The sequence below is a fragment of the Bemisia tabaci genome, chromosome 5 (assembly GCF_918797505.1).
Source record: "Bemisia tabaci chromosome 5, PGI_BMITA_v3".
Classification (NCBI taxonomy): Eukaryota; Metazoa; Arthropoda; class Insecta; order Hemiptera; family Aleyrodidae; genus Bemisia; species Bemisia tabaci.
In genome coordinates, this window is record NC_092797.1 from 45,465,002 (window position 1) to 45,483,441 (window position 18,440).

General features: G+C 36.9%; 1 protein-coding gene across 4 annotated transcripts; it reads right to left on the minus strand.

Moving 5' to 3' along the window:
- Positions 1-1,184: 1,184 nt before the first annotated feature.
- On the minus strand, positions 1,185-18,385 carry LOC109031387 (UDP-GalNAc:beta-1,3-N-acetylgalactosaminyltransferase 2). 4 transcript variants are annotated; one of them, XM_072300817.1, is made up of 8 exons: positions 17,982-18,385; positions 16,369-16,543; positions 15,576-15,797; positions 13,780-14,031; positions 12,827-13,042; positions 11,614-11,797; positions 9,355-9,576; positions 1,185-4,652 (listed from the first exon to the last, which is right to left on the minus strand). In XM_072300817.1, the coding sequence occupies exons 2-8, from the start codon at positions 16,430-16,432 to the stop codon at positions 4,454-4,456; spliced, it is 1,359 nt and encodes a 452-aa protein (XP_072156918.1). In that variant the 5' UTR covers positions 16,433-16,543; positions 17,982-18,385; the 3' UTR covers positions 1,185-4,453. The 4 variants fall into 4 exon arrangements, with proteins under 4 accessions (XP_072156918.1, XP_072156916.1, XP_018898416.2 ...); XM_072300815.1 differs by lacking the exon at positions 1,185-4,652 and having other exon boundaries at positions 6,010-9,576; positions 17,999-18,385; XM_019042871.2 differs by lacking the exon at positions 1,185-4,652 and having other exon boundaries at positions 6,010-9,576; positions 17,982-18,384.
- Between the last annotated feature and the right edge of the window lie 55 nt (positions 18,386-18,440).

An 18,440-nucleotide genomic window follows, 5' to 3' on the forward strand; every position in this document is an offset into this window, starting at 1 on the left:
CAACAATGCAAGATAGGAAATGGTTTTCCCTTTGAAATGCCACATTGCACTAAGAAGATTTTTCTATCTTTCTAGTTCAGTGGGTAAATTTAAAAAAAACTCCGTGCCTACGTTTGTAGTTCTGCATGTTTCATAACTACAGTATATTGCAGTATCGATTCCCCATTGACATGCACGATTCTGGGATTTCAACTAAATTTTGATGCGAACTTTTTCATGATCGTTGTTTAATTTATTTTTACATAATTTAAATACACATTTCTCATGGAGATCCCAAAATGGATTTCCTAATCTGTATATCTTCACAGTTTTGTTTTCTTTTATAGCTTAAAACTCTACAGTCATGCTACAGAGCTACCGCTACCTACTGCTTTAGATGAATAATACTTTACAATGAGAATACGCTAGGTGGGTCGAATAGGGAATCCAGCAAAAAATGTATGCAAATGCTAGCTCTCGCATATATTACAAGATAGGCCCAATTGGTTCCACACCTCAGCCTAGCCTCACCTCACTTTTGGTACTGCTCCTTTACATGAAACATAAGATTAAGCATCTCCATAAAGAATTTAGAGAAAAAATTAATCCATTATTCAATTAATCATTTTAGGAACATGCCTAGTTTGAAATCAGGGAATAAAAACAATTGATAAGAAAGAGAGATAGGTGATGCAGCTGTCTGCAGGTCAAAAGTAGGCATTGAAAACCAGGGGAATGTACAATAATTGATTTTTGCATGTTATGGAGTTTGAGAATTGATAAAAGAGTTATAGTTGAAAAAAGATGCTTATTGATAACGGAATGAACAGCCAAAGTGCGAAACCACGTATCTCCATTACGTTGTTTCAATACGTCCGTTCCTATTTTATTTTTGCGAAGGGGCCAAAGTCAACTTCATATTTTGAAATTCATATACAATATTCTAACAGAGAAGAAAAATTACGGAGGTTTTCAAAAAATTAAGTTGACCAGTTTCTTGAAGAAAAAATAATGTATGACAGAAAGTCTGCAACGTTGCGAACGGTTAACTGAAATACATAGTTCTTCACTTTGGCCATTGATATATAGCAAGGGGGATATTTTCATCTACCAATAAAGAAAATTCTAGAGTTATTTTAGGAATGCATACATTGAAAAAAAAAAACAAAAATTGAAGGAAAATAAGTATGAATAAGAGAAACAAGTAATTTTCTAATAATAAAATTTAATTCAAAGTAAATGTCCAACCAGTGAGGAGAAAATTGAATAACAAAACGAGACAGAAATAATAAATCGTCAAAATAGGACATAGAGAATAAAAAAAAAAAAAAAAAAAATTAGAAAAACTATCATCTTCGCGATTAAAGAAAAGCTGTATAAGTTTACAATCTTGCCAAAATAAACATCCTTAAAACAAGGATGTTCTTTCAGATCAGAGGGACATGAGTCTTTTGGAATTTTAGGATTAACCACAGATAGAATGGTATTCTTTTCCTTCAACCTGTTAAAATATAACTTGCTTCAAAAACACTTGCTTTGCAGACTAAGGTGAATTCAGCGTTGCAAACATCTAATCTTCTGAGACTAAAAGTTATGAAACGACCACCTCCTAATAAAAGTAACGCCATCTCTGAGTGACTTCAGTTACTGCAACACATTTACATTCGAATTTCTAAGTGGAATTTCATCAATGCAAGAAAGAGACATTAATTCTTATCGCTGTCGTAGTGTCGTTCTCATACAATGGAGAAGAAAAATAATAATATCTATGAATCCTTGATTCCGAAAGTAAGTATCATGTATAATCTTTAGCAATCATTTATCCACTGTTCAAGTAACTCAAGCGACGGAAACAATTCAGTCAGGTCAAAAATGTCATACCTTCACTTTTGGAGGAAAAAATAGCCGAAGCTTTGCGGTCAGATGGCAGATCTTTTAAATTTGAGCGGGTCCCTTCCAAAATGCAAGGAATCCTGCGGTGAAGTTGTTCTGGTTGATAGAGACTTGATCTATGTTTAATATTTGACCAATAGTGATGTAAGCTTTATTTAAACTGCTATTCTCAATGATAAGAATTTTTAACCCCTTAACTTTCTGTGATGACCAACTGACCATGCATACAATGCGGCATGGTGTGCAAAAAGCAAAACATTTATTTTATAATTCGAATATCGAAGGACAATTTCTGTGACACCAACATGAAGATGAATTGGGGCACCATTTTGATTTTGATTCGCCCAAAATTTTAGCTGCTGAGTCCCGGGACTTTGCCAGAGATGTGTAGGAGATGATGAACATTGTCAAGAATAGAGGTGAACTGTGCAACTTTAGAACTGACATAGATGGATTGAGCATTTCCTATCACCAGTTTTTCCAGAGAAGTTCAGATCCTTTATCCTCCAATATAAATTGATCAAGAAAGGTGTTATAAGGGATGTCCCCCTTGAATACTCCCAGGAGGAAATCCTTAGCTCCCTAGCCAGTGATGTTGATATTTTCGAAAATAAAAGACTCTAAATTTGACTATCCCAGAGCCCAGCCAATATAGAGGAAACAGAACTGCAAAGGAAAGAAAAATCCAGACCTCATAGCTCTAGTAGCCCTAGCTGTAGTGGCAGCGACACCTCTTCTTCTAAAGTTAAGCGAAGAACAGGAACTGAAAACATCTCCAAAGAATACCTACGAGAAGAAAAATCTAAATCATGTAGCCCTCATCGCAAAAGCCCTCCACATGACAGCTCACTCCGAAGTAGCAATGACACCTCTTCCTCTAAAGGGAAGCAAAGACCAGGAACTGACCACATCTCCAAAGAATTGCTATGGGAAGAAAGATGTAGGTCACGAAGCCCTCATCGCAGCAGCCCTCGACTTAGCCCACATAGTAGTAGCAGCAGCAATGCCTCTGGCTCGAGGCGATCAAGGTCGCCTCAAAGCCCTCTTTAAGATGATGTCGAATAATAGAATACAGAATACTCTGCATTTTGTTGTGCACATTATAATGTACTTATGTGCCTATTCTCAATACTTTCAGCGCGTAATTCTTATCACTAGTCATCAAGACTAGATGAACCAAGTATTTTTTTATTTTCTTAATATGCCTACGAAATAGGTTTCTTTTTTTTGCATATGTTTCTCATGCCTTTTTTGCCTATTGATTTTTCTGACTCGGAACATTTTTTTCTCCGACTTCCTGTTAATCTTTTTTAATCTAATGACTGCCCAAGTATTTTTTTTTTTTGCTTAAAGTAATCAGGGCAGGGGAATCGAATTAGCTTTAGGCCTAAATAATTGTCATGCTTGTATGTATTGCCCTACACTTTTGATGGATAAACTTTCATATGTATAACTCTCATAAGGAAAATAAACAACGTCATTCAAAGGGTTATAGAGTTAGGTTAAAGTAAAATATATTTATTAAGTGCTTCATATTGTTCCCATCCTTTTGCAATTTGTGCAGATAATTAATTTTTTAAGTTTTTCGTATTTATAAAATTTTTCAATTTCTTAATATTTCCTTCTCTTTATTTCGTACCCTGAATTGTTATTTCAATTCTAATTTTTTTATTGTGTTTGGGTTGAATGCCAACATCAAAAACTCTCAGGAAATTCATTGTTTGATATCTCTTTTTCCCCAACAAAACATTTTTTTAAAATTTTCCATTCAAATTTTATATTATTATTATTAAACTACGCTCTTATGTCCCAGAAGTTGAAGCTTTCTTTGAAGAAATCTAATGAAAAAACTGCAAGAATAATGATACAGCCTTTTGAAAAAGGCTGTTGGGAAAGGAATCAAAAAGAAAACAAGAAATGTGAGGGTATCAACATGGATCTTGGAGGTCTCAGGAAAACTGAGACAGCAAATACTGGACGTGGGCGTACTATATATAGAGTGTAGCGGTTGCAGAGTATGAGACTATATTGATATCCTGAGGTGCTTACAGCTTATACCTTTTAAGCCAGCTGTTTTGCCACTTGTATCAACCCGCCCAGTGGACGGGTGAATTCGTTGAAAAAGTTTTATCAGTAGTGCAAGTAAGTATTACTTTTCCCTTACTTTACAATCTTAGAAAAATTTCCCATTCCGGTGATCTCAGTTACATTCCTAGCAAATTCAATTCCTAACTTTGTAATGTTTGATTACTTTAAGGCGGAGGTGAAACTCTATATTGAACCAGTAACACTCCATATTGAACCAGTAAGACGCAGATAGCTTTGTAGCGAACTTCCAAGCCAAGGACCCTAACTACAATTGCTTCATCCCAAAGTATCGACTGTTAACTAAAGGAGTTATTAGGGACATTCCTGTTGAATTCTCCGAAACGGAACTCTCAGAAATGATTATCTCCTCTCATGAAATTTACTCTATAAATAGAATGTATAAATACGATAGAATTAAGAAAGAAAAATACCCGATTCCAATGATCTCAGTCACTTTCCTAGCTAACTCAATCACAAACTTCGTATTGTTTGACTACTTCAAGGCGGAGGTGAAACTCCACATCAAGCCGGTCACCCAATGTAACAACTGTATGAAGTTTGGGCATATAAGTAAATTTTGCAGAGGCAAAAAAACAAGCCGCCTATGCGGATTACCGTCCCATGCAGGGGAATGTGTAACCAAAGAAAAGATTAAGTGCCTGAACTGCAAACGAGCCCATCCACCAACAGACCTGAAATGTCCAGAAAGGAAAAAACAAGCCAAAATTAATGGTATCATAGCGGCAAACAACATAAGCTACTCCGAAGCCAAAACAATAGTAGGTTCATATAATGATGATTATAAATTCCGTACAAAAAAAACCCTTGTTAACACAGTGAAGTCATTCCCAAACCTGGGGATCACAAGTATTAGTAATAAATTCTCTCTGCTGGAGATAAATCATCTCCTACCGAGATACTCATCATTTAATTCAGAACCTGACCCTCCTAAAAAACCTAAAACCTCCTCAAAAAGAGAAGAATCATTTTATACATCCTGCACAAAGCCTGCCTAGAGGCTGGCCAGTGCATTTAAGAAGCTGGCCAGTGGGCGGGAGGATACGCGGAGTGGGTGCTTACAGCAATTTAAAGAAGTCCTTGCATGCAAGTAAGTATTACTTCCTGTGAGCACAAAATGTCACATTAAATTTCCTCAAACAAAAAACCGCTTATTATTGTCATTTTGTTACCAATGAGTCTAAAAAATCGATTCTTGAAGGAGCATACAACTCCTCCTCCAAATGACTGGAACTCGTCGGTACACATGGCCAGCACATCCATGCCGTTCACTTGTGCAAGTACATCAACAGCACATGCAAATCTGGAATCGACCGCTTATTCAATAGCAGATGATATGGAAGATGGCATGTTCGAACAGTTCACTCAAAAAAGGATTACCTATTCAAGACAGCGATGGGAAAATTTGTCAAAATGTATCATATTGAAGGGAGGGGAAGCTGCTGAGGGTTAAATTTTTATTCTGTCTTTAGGAAACAAGGACAAGCCTGAATTTCAAATCATTGTTGGACTTAGGGTTGAAGAGAAACGACGGAAATGTGTAGCAAAAATGGAGGTGAGAACCTTAGATGCCAAGTCTATGGCTGCCTTTACGAGAAGTCATAGCTTTTCAGGGACAAAGAAGTAATCAGATGATAGCTCACAGATTCCGGCTCACAAAAGAATGTTTCAGGATTTGCCGAAATGAAATCCGTTCATCAGGCATATTCAGCAGGCCATCTAATGCACGGGTCTTCAGACCACTGACAAACAATTCTACTGAAGAGAAGGAATATGTTGGACACATCTGCATGGTCATTGTCCTAATCTGCCTCTACGGCTCTGCCCCCCATTTTTTTGCACCAATCCTCTTTTCCCAAGTTTGTAACTTACAAACATTACAACCGAACATTGATGAAGTGTACGATGAGACGTTGAAGAACGCCTTGAAAGAGTTCAAGAGAATAGATGATCGGTACCGCCAAAAATTTTTTTGAGGAGAATGATGTTCTGAAACGTTTCCACCCGGACGGACTGCAGAATTTGATGGAAAGAGACGTCGTGGGTTGTTAGATAAACTACATGGGTTATTTGAGAAACAATTTTATTTGGGAAAAACATCATCCTCACTTGAGATGACTTGGCATGTTACGAAAGACTGAATAAACTGCGCACTCAATGAGTCCGACTGACTCCCAAAAATAAGCTGCGTTAGCAGTGCAATGTAAGTGCATGGTTGTACAATTGCTGTGAATGAAATTGAATTAATGTTTCCTTCAAGAGATAGTATTATTGAAGATAAGCAGCTCAGTATTATATTGACGTACTGTGGCTTACAGAGCTCGTATTCTCACTAATTTCAATGCAACAACGTGCACTGTGCGGAGACAGTATCAGAGCTCAGCCAAATTGCGGCACAGGAGGGTGATTGAGCTGCGTTGCTCGAACTCCGCATGGCGGAGTTAACAGCAAAGCTTCAAGCAACGGAGGCAGAGCTTCAAGCAACGAAGGCGGAGCTTCGAGCGATGAAGCTCGATCACCTCCAAGGAGAGCGGCAAGAGAAAGCAAATAAAGATACACAGACAGAGGTTGTGGTTGGCGCACAGATAAGCGTGCCGGTGACTGTGATGGTGCAACAGCACCAGATACAGCACCAATTGCAAATTGCAAAAAAAAAAAAAAAAAAATTTGTAACAAAGGCAAGCCGCAAACTATTCATGGTGTTGCTGCAAGTGATGACAAGATCACAGTGTGGGCTGGCACCTACATTTATTTGCATAAAGGCGAAAATTTTTCATTTCAGCGAGCAACCTACTCGGGACATAAAAAGAAAAATTACGTTAAACCAATGCAGTGTACCACGACAAACGGTTTAATTGTTAACTCCTTAGGACCAAACCAATTTTGGGCCGAGAGTATCAGTGACGCTGATATTTTAAAGATAATCATACGCTGTGATTGGTTCAAATCTCTTTTCAAGCCGGGCGATATTTTTGTTTTGGATTGCGGGTTTCAAAATGTGAAAAATTACTTAGAAAAGCATGGTGTTGTTGTGTCCATCCCAATTCCGAGGACAGACAACGCTTAGCTTTCGACTCGAGAAGCAAACGAGAGGAGACTTTGTACAAAGGTCCTGTGGGTAATCGAATGGACTAATTAATAGTTCCCTAGAAAGATTCAAGTATTTCTGCAATCCTGTTGTTTCAAGTTCTGTGCCACATATATATCAAGACGTAAGAATTGCGTGCACAATTCATAATTATTTTTTCCAATGTCAGTCAGTATAGTGACTCGGATAGTAAGGAAATTGTCACTGACATGTTGCAACGGCGTTCTATGCCAAAAAATGTAAAAAAAATCGTTGAAGATGGCAATTGGACCCGAAAAAGTGTGATATTTGAAGATCTTACAGATCAATACTTTAAACAATTGCCAAAATGGTCAATTGATGATTTGGAAGCTCTATAGGGATCATATCAACAACGGCTCGCAAGAAGTTATATCGTGGATCATTCAGCGAGGGGAAAATATAATTTTCAAGAGACAAACGATAATTCTTCGCCAGATTTTAGAAAATATAAAATCAATGTCAAATCCCCCTTTTTTTTAAAAGCTCACATTCTTTCGCGAATAAAGTTTATCACAATTTTATTTTGATTAACATGAGTCAATCATCCCATAAAGCTGTTATTGGACATTACTGTTCTTGTAAAAACTGGGCATGTACTATAAACCCTTGCGCTCACAACATATGTATATTGTGGTACTTGTTCTATGGGCGCCATAAGAAAATCGCTCCTCCGGCTACCTAAAACGAAAGTTTTCCGCTAATGAAATCCGACTTTGAATTCTCGGACCCAAAAGATGAAGGAGACAACAATAAAAGGCCGGATCCAGACAATGATGAATAAAAAGCTGTATCACGGTAAATATAATTTTACTGTCATGATTGTCTTTTATTGTATTGTCTACTATTTTTTTTACCCAAAATCAATGATCAGAACTCTCTTTTGTCTTTTAATGATGATCATATGCATACTAGCAAATTGCAGAAGCCATTCAAGACAAAAATAACAAGCATGCTAATCTTTAGTGCGACGTTTCCAAATTCCATATTTGTTTTCATGAAATAGAAAAAAGGGAGGGGAAATTATCTACGGCATATTCATCCTTATATGTATGCTTACTAAATGGTCAAAATGCTGTACAATGCTAAAAAATTACGAAGATCAGCGTGAAACAGGGTGCTCCTGGGCGCAGCTGCAGGACTCTGGCCTGAGACCCATATACGGACCCTGTCGTGTTAACTTTGAAAAAGCGTAACTTCGCAACTAAGCATTTCCCCAACATGTTCTTTAGCTCATTTTAAAGGAAAAAACTGGGCTATATTTTGAACACATATTCATAACATTTTGTGGGACCCTCCATATCGAAAAATTGAAAAATCCCAAATTAAAATTTTTCAAAAAATTCAATGGGCCATAACTTTGTCAAAAATTGACCGATTCTCAATTTCTTATACTCAATAGGAAGGTCTTTTTATGCTCTTTCATTTGAAAGAAAAGTTCAACTCAATAGCTGCAACTGTTTAAAAGTTATGCCCAGAAGTTGATTTTTCCTTAATCCTCTTCCCTTGTGGGGGCTGGATCAAAAACTCCGCCATTTTTTAACTTCTCTAACCTTCCTCTACAAAAGGTGAAAGTATGACAAGATTCCGTTCTGGGCCCAATTCTTATGGGAGATGCATATACCTCTTTGCAAAAAGGACGTAACACTGGTTGAAAGATTGAAAGCTTGACAATTATCTGGAAATATGTTCTGGATCATTCATAATCGAGTCATTATTGCACCCAAAACATATAGTGATGTTAACTACTTCCTCTCCTCCTTTGCTTTCAGACTTGTTGAATGTTCATATCCTCGTGAAGCCACAGACTGCCATCACGGCCCTCCGTGAAGGACTGTCGGTGCTTGGATTTTTGAAGAGAGTAAGAGAGAACGCAGAAACATTTCGGTTTTTCTTTCAAGCAGACCCAGATGCATTGACACTCACAACTTTTATGAGTTGCTTCAATATTACTTCTAACATTCTGTTTCTGTTCGGAGCAGGATTGTGCTTCTGGGTTCCTTAACACCACAAATTTTTTTAGTCATTGTCAACTTTTCTTCAAGAGTTTCCAATAATTACTAAATTTAGTAACATCAAGGTTGGCAACATTGCAAGAATAAGACCTAAACTCATTGTCACAGGCCCAGTGACAAGACCTCCCAACGAGTTTCACAGGAAAGATGGGACTCATCCAAATACCCATCGACACATCCTCCCCTTGGAAGTGCTTAAACATGAGATCAAAATTTCTTGAAAGGTATTCGATCAGATTCCTTCGTAGTACATACCCAGCACCTGATGGAAACTCTGGGTAAGTTTGAGAAATTAAATTGTACTCTCGCCATTTCCCGATGTCCATGACAGGCCACATCGATCTGAAGCAGCTCCACCAGTCCCAGGTCCTTTTGTTCCGTATTGAATCTTCCACTTCTGCTAAAACCTTGTCGATGTTGATTATGGTATCGTCATCCGTTTTCAAAGCATAATCAAAAGCGATGTTTTTTGCCATCCTGTCAAAAAACAAATTGCTGATCAATTTTCGGTCCAAGCTCACACTGACTAAAAAGAATGAAGAAAGCATATCCATGTCTCATGAACAATGTCGCCTACCTACAAACTGACAATTTCATAAGACAAAGAAAAACCTTGGCCATTTTTGTAATTTTGAGGTCATGTTTGCAATTTTCTATAAATTATTGTGCTCCTATGCGGGATTAAAAAAAACTAAAAACAGCAGTTTGCATGTCTTATACTGTAGAATACGGCAAAGTCGCTGACTCATGTTTGCCAAAGTTAAGCGTATTGTTCCATAGCCATCCATATTCAAGTAGGTACATTCTTAAGGATTATTTCTAAAACAATTATTGAGAAATGATTGAGCTGAATGTGGTACAAAGAAACCGAGTAACACACCATGGAGTAGACAAACAGAGGTCTGAAGTTTTTTTCTCTTCGTGGGACCCAGTATTAGACATTAAGTTCAAATCAATACTTTATAACTAAATATTTTTATAAGCTTTGATTGATTAATGAGTGTCTACAGAATTTTAAGAAGGAAAAAAAAAATCTGTACTGGTTTCACATTTTTTCCTGACTATCAAGCCGTCATTTAAGAAGTTAATTAGGACACTAAACAATATTGAACAATTATCAGTAATTCTGAGGTTATTTTTTGCCATTTGCTTAGGATTGCGAAAAATCAGAATGCCTTGATTTCTCAGGATATTAATTGCTTTTTGAAGTGATGAATGTGAGGATAAACTGTTCATCACTGAAATTTGACAATTTAAAAAAAAAAAAACCATCTTGTCTTGATTTTATTAAAATTTGTCTAGGATCATTGGTTTTGAACTCTCTAGAAGCATTCAGTTTAAATGAGCCATAAACGACCAAAGGAATAAAGGTTTTTACTGGATTTTTGAAGTGGTGTTCTAACTTTATCAGGGGCCATGTGCCACATGCGTCTAAAAATAAGGGGCGCTATGCCAAACATGGTGCTGAAAAACTAGTGCAGCTTAGATTATTGCTGCGACACTGCTCCTCTCTATTTCATTATCAAGAGCCGGTAGGGCTCTGGAAAATGTGGTAAACACCTGAAAAATTAAACTTCCTGGTTGTTTTCTGGTTAAGACCCAGTTTAGTGACCAAGTCTGATAAGGAATTCACAATTCATTGCATTCAAACTTCCGGTTGTCTTGTGGTAGTCCACTCTTCAAACTTGCCCACAGAAATGACTGACCTGTGCAGAATGGTCTTTGTTGGAATGTCCGTTTAAAACAAACTTTTGAATTTATTAAAATACATGACACACAGTACATGCACATTCTCTAAAAAAAAAAAAAAGGAAGGGGGGGGGAAGAAGTCGTACTATCTTAAACAACTCATTTACAAAGTTTTATTGCATGTGCATAATTCAAATGGTCATCATCCGGCATTTCCAAAATTTGATATATTGGTTCTGGAATTGATCGTGGAAAACTCAGCTAACTCAGTTGGGAAGTAAGTAAGTTTACTTGATTTTTAAGGAATTCTATCCCTCTCTACAGGAATTTCAAGTATATTAACCTATCTAAATTACATTCATTCCTCAAATATTACGTAATTTCCCTCCAAAAATAAGAGATTGAAGGCTAGGGAAATTTGAGAGAAAAATGAATACTTTCAAGTATCTGCACAAACATCAGTTAATTACAAATTAAAAAAAAAAAACGTTATCTTCGTGAGCTCAAGTAGAAAAAACGGAGAATTTTTGATTACCCGTCTGAAATGTGTCATACATCTATTTGAGCGCTCAATTAACAAAAAAAAAAAAAAAAAAAAAAAAAATGACAGCAACTCTCAATATTTTACCAATTTGGTCTTGCTCTACGACAGAGTAAATTACCGAAAACTCGAAGAATTAATAGCCTTTTTCAGATACTATCAGAATAAATATGGAACAGGGCCCAATCTGTATTCACAAGGAAGTGGAAAAACTCAAAAAAATTAAACTTCTGACATTTTGCATTAAACTTGGTTAAGAGATAAGGCACTGCATTACCACTCACCAGTGGAAGAATGTCAACACCTTCAATGGCAGATTTTTATAAACATCAATCACATCTAGCAATATAATATCCTGGAAAATAGAAAACTCTTCATCCAAGCTATCCTGTAATCGAATAATTTGGTTTTGCCGTTCAGCGAAGCGATACTGTCTCTTCCTCATGAATTCTTTGAATTTGCTGGCATCTGAAAAAGCACCCACACCATCATATGTTTTTTGGAGGATAACTCAGAAATTTATAAATAAAATAAGAGTGAAAATAACAAACCATAATCCCGAAAATTTTGGGGGAAGATGGAGTTCTCAAAATTACAATAGGTAATGCTGGGAAATTTAAGTATTCCTGATTGGTTATTTGGATATCATCTAATGCAATTAAATTTGAGATAAACAAAACAAATGGGATGTGTATGGCTGTTCAATTTGAAGAGCGATTGTACCTCTTGGAAGAAAATTTATCAGAATGTCTTTAGTCAGAATATGATAAAAATCGAAATTTGAGTCTTCAAAGGCGAGTACTCTCTGACTAAAACAGAAAATGAAAAGGTATACCTCAAAGGATAGATTACAAGCTGTTCATTTTTAAACTAAGAAGGTGCACTTTAACCAAAATGAGCTTGACTGCACTTTTGGTTGCCTCATTACTTCTCATGTCATAAATTTCCTAAAAAATAAATCACAGGATGCATTTAAACTTTCGATGAATTCTTTCTAGATTATAAAGAACATACTCACAAAATTACAAGTTTGGGTGCTGCTTAATTTTCTGTTTAAATAGTCAGACATCAGAAAAAATTCCACCATGTCTGATGTAAATAAGCTGATATCAGTCACACAAGTTTGATTATGAACCCTGAACATCACAGATTCAAATTTTAGGTGGTCTCAAAACCATGCTCATTGAACTATAAACCTCAAACCGCCAAACTTTCGGTTTAGTTGGATATTTTACGGAATCTTTTGGTACATACTGCAAAAATAATGAAACTCTCCTCTAGGCGGTAGTGCTAATCGCACTGTGCTGTCTGTGCTACGAGAACAGTCTTCTTGATTTTTTCAATTCAGCGCTTGGGCCCAGTGATCATCACAAATAATCTCAAGGTTGCCAGATCGTGCCATTTAAGTGAGATATTTAAAATGGGTTTAAATGGGATATAAAGCTGATTTTTCAGCACAATCTGGCAACAATAAATAACGGAAAGCTGAAAACTCACCGTGCAAAACATATTTAAATCCAACAAGGAAACAAGGTTGATTTGAAACAGGATGCAATATGTGCACCACAGGAGGGATCTGATTAGTTTTCGCATGAGAGCATGAAGCAGAATCCAGAATGAGAATCTGGTTACTGCCTTCGATCCGAATCCGACCCTCGAATCCTTTTGGAAGGAATAGCTGGTTGACCTTAGCCGATGACAAGTACTCATCTGCTGACAGAGGATCACACATCATATCAAGATCTAGAGACGTTTTATGAATTCTTCAAATTTTTATCCAGAGAAACGAAATAATCTGTGTTCTTTTAAGAATGAGAATCTTTTGACATATAGTGAAGATAGGTGAAGCCTGCTTTTCTTCAAGATACACTATATTAGTACTTCTTGTCAAAATTGAAGTTTTCTGACATCTTTGTTATGACAGTTTTGAAAACTTATAAAATAAGGTAAAATTTATTAGGAGACAGTGCCGGAATACTTCAAAAATTGTACAGCAGTTTTGTCTTTCTCTTTTAAAAATACAGCCATGTTTTCACGATACACATGAGTAATGCATTTGTCAAAAGTTTTCGATTAAGGTCACAGAGAATTGTGATAAAATCATGGCACTATGGAAAACTAAATGCCATCAATCTAGGTTGGTAATAGAGCATGCATCCGACAGGACCTCCGCCTGTACCATGGCTACAGCTCTCAAAAATGGAAACTAAAGAGGCATTGATTTCTGATTAGGAGAGAACACCGGAGGTCATCGGTCCCGTTTATCTCTCACTCTTTTAAAATGCCGTGATTTTATCACAATTCACTACTGTTAAATCGACACAGGGAGCTTGCCATGGATGTGTTTCAATCAAGATGTTTAGCAACTTTCCAGCATTATTCCAAAATTTTAGAAATATCTGTGAGTAGGCGAATTAACAAAATTACTGTTACTACAGACTAGGACATACCTGAAAAGGATGTATTTGTGAAAGTCGTTGCCAGGAGAACAGAATTCCTCTGATCATAGATCTTGATGTAAACCAAACCTCCATTATTCTTGATCACTTCAGATACAACTCCAACTTGCAGAATAACAATATCAAAGTTTACGATGAAAATAAATTCGCTGGCTTGTTGGGAAACCGTATTGTGATTGAAGGAACTGCCTAGGTCTTTGTTCGTTGCACCGACAGAAAAATGATCTTCCCAACTGGTGGATGCTAAAAAAATTAATGTTAGTTACTTAGTTTATTTTATTACAAGATGACTGGTAATTTGAGGGGAGAAGATGATTTTCTAGACAGGTATTGTAGTATTTTCAATATTTCAAATTCTTTTTTCTTAGTTCTTACTTGAATTTTCCCTGCGTTTATGCGGGGATATAAAAGACAAAATTCAGCATTAGAACCATTTGGGCATCTAAAACTTAAAATTTAAGACCAGCAATGCTGATCAGTATCTAAATTCCCTATATTTCGGGAGATTTTTACCCAAATTTCTTATGTTTCACATGATTACTCCCGGGTGGTCTTATCACCAAGACCACCCAGGCTGGTGACGATGAGCAAAGCCTTGTGAGCTTTGAAGTTTGAGCCTCGGATATGGGTAGCGGGGAAGTGGAGAGCGGCCAGAGTAGACTGGAAGGGAAGGGCACGAACAGCGCCACCCAAAACTCGATTTACACACATAAAACAGCGAATATCTCGAAAACCGCATACAGGCTCTCTTTTGGCCTATGAGAGCTTTCGATCAGAATGACTAGCTGAGCAACATATCAAAGTCTCATCAGGTTTGACTGAGGGGAATTTCCTTTAAGGATGGTGTGGGGTTCTTTCCTGCTATCAGTTTCTGAAGTTGCCCAAGGCCTTAATATCCCGTTTTCTTCACTTAAATAAACAAAATATAAATATTAAATCTTAACACCTGACAAATAATAAAATAATCTGACATGTCACCCGTTAATATTTTTTTTATTGGGAAGAATAATTTTCTTGATTATAGTCAACAATCATTAATAAGGTATAACGATCATGAGTTTGGGAGATGAGGCACAAAGGACTTACAATACAAACCTAGGTAAATAAAAGTTATCACAAGGATTAAAATTAAAACGGAACATTCTCCTAAAAGAAAATTAACGTTAGGTGCCAATCAAAAATTATCCAATACTGAAATTCTGGATTTCAGGTACCTTGTCCCACTTTTCACAAAAGTTTGTATGTACTCACTAGCGTTGCAGAAACTTCCCAAAACACTTTGCAACGCCTGGCAATAAACAAGAAAAATGAGAGGGTAAACTCGCATTGGCATAAACATTGCTTGTTTTTTGTAAAATTGCAATCAGTTCATAAATGAATGGCGGAAGAGGAGGAAAGGTACCACTCTAAAAATTTTGAGAAAAAAGGTGTTTTTAATACGATACGAATTTGAGAAATGGGGAAATTAGAAACTTGCTGCATTTTTGGTCGTACCCTTTTTGATATTTACATTCCTTTTTATTGAAATACTTCCATTTTCATCTGAAATATAGCAATTCTGATCAATATATTCATCGTAAAACTTTCAAAAAATTTTCATGCCAGGTAAGTGTCCCGCCTTCCTACTCTACATGAGCTGAACCAGACCCTCTCATTCCCTTGTATGTGACTTCCTTTACTAACAGTCCCTCATTAATGAGTAGCGTCAAAAATAAATACTACTGGTTAGAAGAGTGCATGAACTTATTCCTGGATAATTTTCCTTGAAAACAGAGGAAATAACTTACAGTTAAAAAATTTTGAGGACCACTCTGAGCATTCTTCGATAAAAAGTCTATCCTCTGTAGGCACTGGACAAGAATGCTTTCCAATGACAAAATAATATTTCACTTGCTTTGATTGAGTGAGGGATTTCAACCATGTTTTCCTTGCAGCATTTCTTCTATCAAGATGTTCCTGGGCAGATATGATACCAATTACAAGAGAATATTTTGAAGGGAAAATACGGTCTGAAAACATGAAAACACCGAGTGAAGCTATTAGTCTTATCCTGAAAGAATGAGATCAATTTAGTCAGTGACAATGATTTTGAACAGCATGATTTTACAAAATAAATATAAAATTAGTGTTATGTTTGATTCACCAAAATCATCTTGAGGGCAATAAAATCTTTTATATACTTACTAAACAACGTAACTTATCCGTTGATTGACAGAGACCATTTCAGCTTTCATCAAGCAAAGTGATATCTGAGTGACTTTTGAGTTCATGCTATCTCTCTTGTTATTGTTTGACTTTTTATTGATAACTAATTATACCTATCCGTCTTTTGGTAATGTTTGATTCCTATGTGAGGCACAAGATAGGTTTAGTCATACCTACTTTTTCATTGTTCCGTACCGACCTGAAACTTTACGGAAAGTTCATTCCTAAGCTAAAATATCAGACTTGACAAGTATTAATAAATACAACATACAGAATCAAGTGAAAAAATCACACACAAGGCTCAGTAGTAAGCACCGGAACAGTTTAGTGAAGTTATTGAATAGAAAAACTCGAGGATTTCATTAGGATACTCACCAAAATGTCGGTCCAGAAAGTGCAACAGAAACAGAGAAACAATGAAAATCTTCCGAAGAATCATTCCTTGGTGATTTTGTGTTCCACCATCAGTCCCATAAGTATTGGATGTAACCAAAATGTAACCTCTTTGAGAGAGTTTGAGAAGAGATATCTCTTACCCAGCTCCAGCAATCTAGAAAAAAAACGTTGAGGGCTTGAAATTTAAAACTGGCATTACCGAGTTAGTCACATCATTATTCTTCAAAAATTCAATTTAACTTTCATAGCTTCAAGGAGAGCATAAATCAGTCAACGTTGCTGAAGAGTTTGTACCTGTCTAACATACAGAATTAGTTTATGGATGGCGTTATTTGGCGGTACAGTATCATCGAATAAAATATTATTCGGCGGTGCGGTACCATCGAATAAAACGTTACTCGGCGGTACCGTAACCTGACTACAAAATCATCTAAGTATCGCTATGGTGCCTTTACCAGCTGACTTTTTAACCGTTACCAGAAAATAAGTTCAATTTTCATGCAAAAAGATCGATTTTTTAGTGTTTGTATTATGTGTTGTGAGTACAATAGTTGATGGAAAAAATCAGACTGGCACCATATAAAAGTGTCATAGTGTTGACTTTAATCATCCATAGTTGTTTTCTCATCTTGGGGCTTTGGTTCAAAGTTTTAGAATATGTTGTCTGATGTTCAAAAATGGGACAAGAATACGCAATCAGATTGGGGCATAAGTACGCGCTCATAAGTGGGGCGTAGTGGGGGGAGGGGGTTATCAGAACTTCAATAGAAGAAGTAGGCAAGGCAGTATCTTAATAAATTTTTATGTTCTTAAGTTCAATTTGGGCAATTGAACTTTTTTTCTTTTCCTGTTAAAAAAAAATTGACTTCGAAAATTATTTAGGAGCTTAAGGAGACTGATTTATTTTTTTTTTCCACAGGAAAAGTGGTTAGGCACTAATGGAACCCTTGGAGACCAGTTTCAGTTGTTTTCTGGAGCTAAACAGCGATTTGGAGCCCAGAAAAAGTTTTTCAAAATAAAATTTTCACCTACCTACTGTCCCCTGTTTAGGTAATGGGGCAAAAGTACGAATTTACAAATTTTTTAAAGAATTCGTCACAGCCATGATTTGATTTCTTAATTCAGACAACATGAGGCAATAGTGCACGAGGGCTTGTGGTAGATGCCTGACCACTTTTCCCCCCAAAAGAGTCGATTCACTCATAGAAATACAGAAAAAACGAAAATGTGCGTTCTCTTGACCCCACCTACCCTACTGGCAGGAAATGAGCAGATCAATTTGCCGGAGGAGCTTTGGCAGGATCGCTATCGATGGTAGTTGGCAGTCGCAGAGCGCATGGAAATGCCATTAGAATGGCACATTAGTAGTAGTAGTAGTAGTAATTAAGTACTGAAAGTGTTTGTGCACTTAAATGGCACATTGCTGAAGTCTCCAGTCTGCTCTCTGATGGATCATCGAGCGGAGAGTTCAGAGGATGACCCGATGACTCGCTGCCTTGATTGCGACTAATATTGCCGATAGCAACTTTAGCGACGGACATAACCATGGCTAGTGATGGTAGAATGCAACAAAGCAAAAACTAAATACTTACTCAGGTGATCATCGTACATAGCACGTGGACGCTGCAGCACACTGCCATTACGGTCACCGGCAGAATCGCCCGAGTTCGGATGTAAATGTTCTCATCTCAAGTCGGATCAAGGTACATACATGAAGAGAATGGTAAGTCGCCAACGGCTGCAGATTTGAAGAGAATCTGAAGACATGAACTTCGGCGGCTTTGGAGGGCAAGGAAAAGTTTGGTAACTTCCATAAAACGTATTTGTGATAACTTCACTTCAGCCGACTTCAGATCACAAACGTACAACGTTTCAGGTTTCGGTTTCAGGCTTTCAGACCTTTGGACTCGTCACTCGTAAGCGGAGACATGCCTACATGCGGGGAAATGAAAACTGAAAAGCCGGAAAAACGGAAAACCAATGAAAAACCAAGTCAGAAAAACACATAAAAAATAAAATGTAAACAAAAAAAAACGACACAGCTCAGTCAG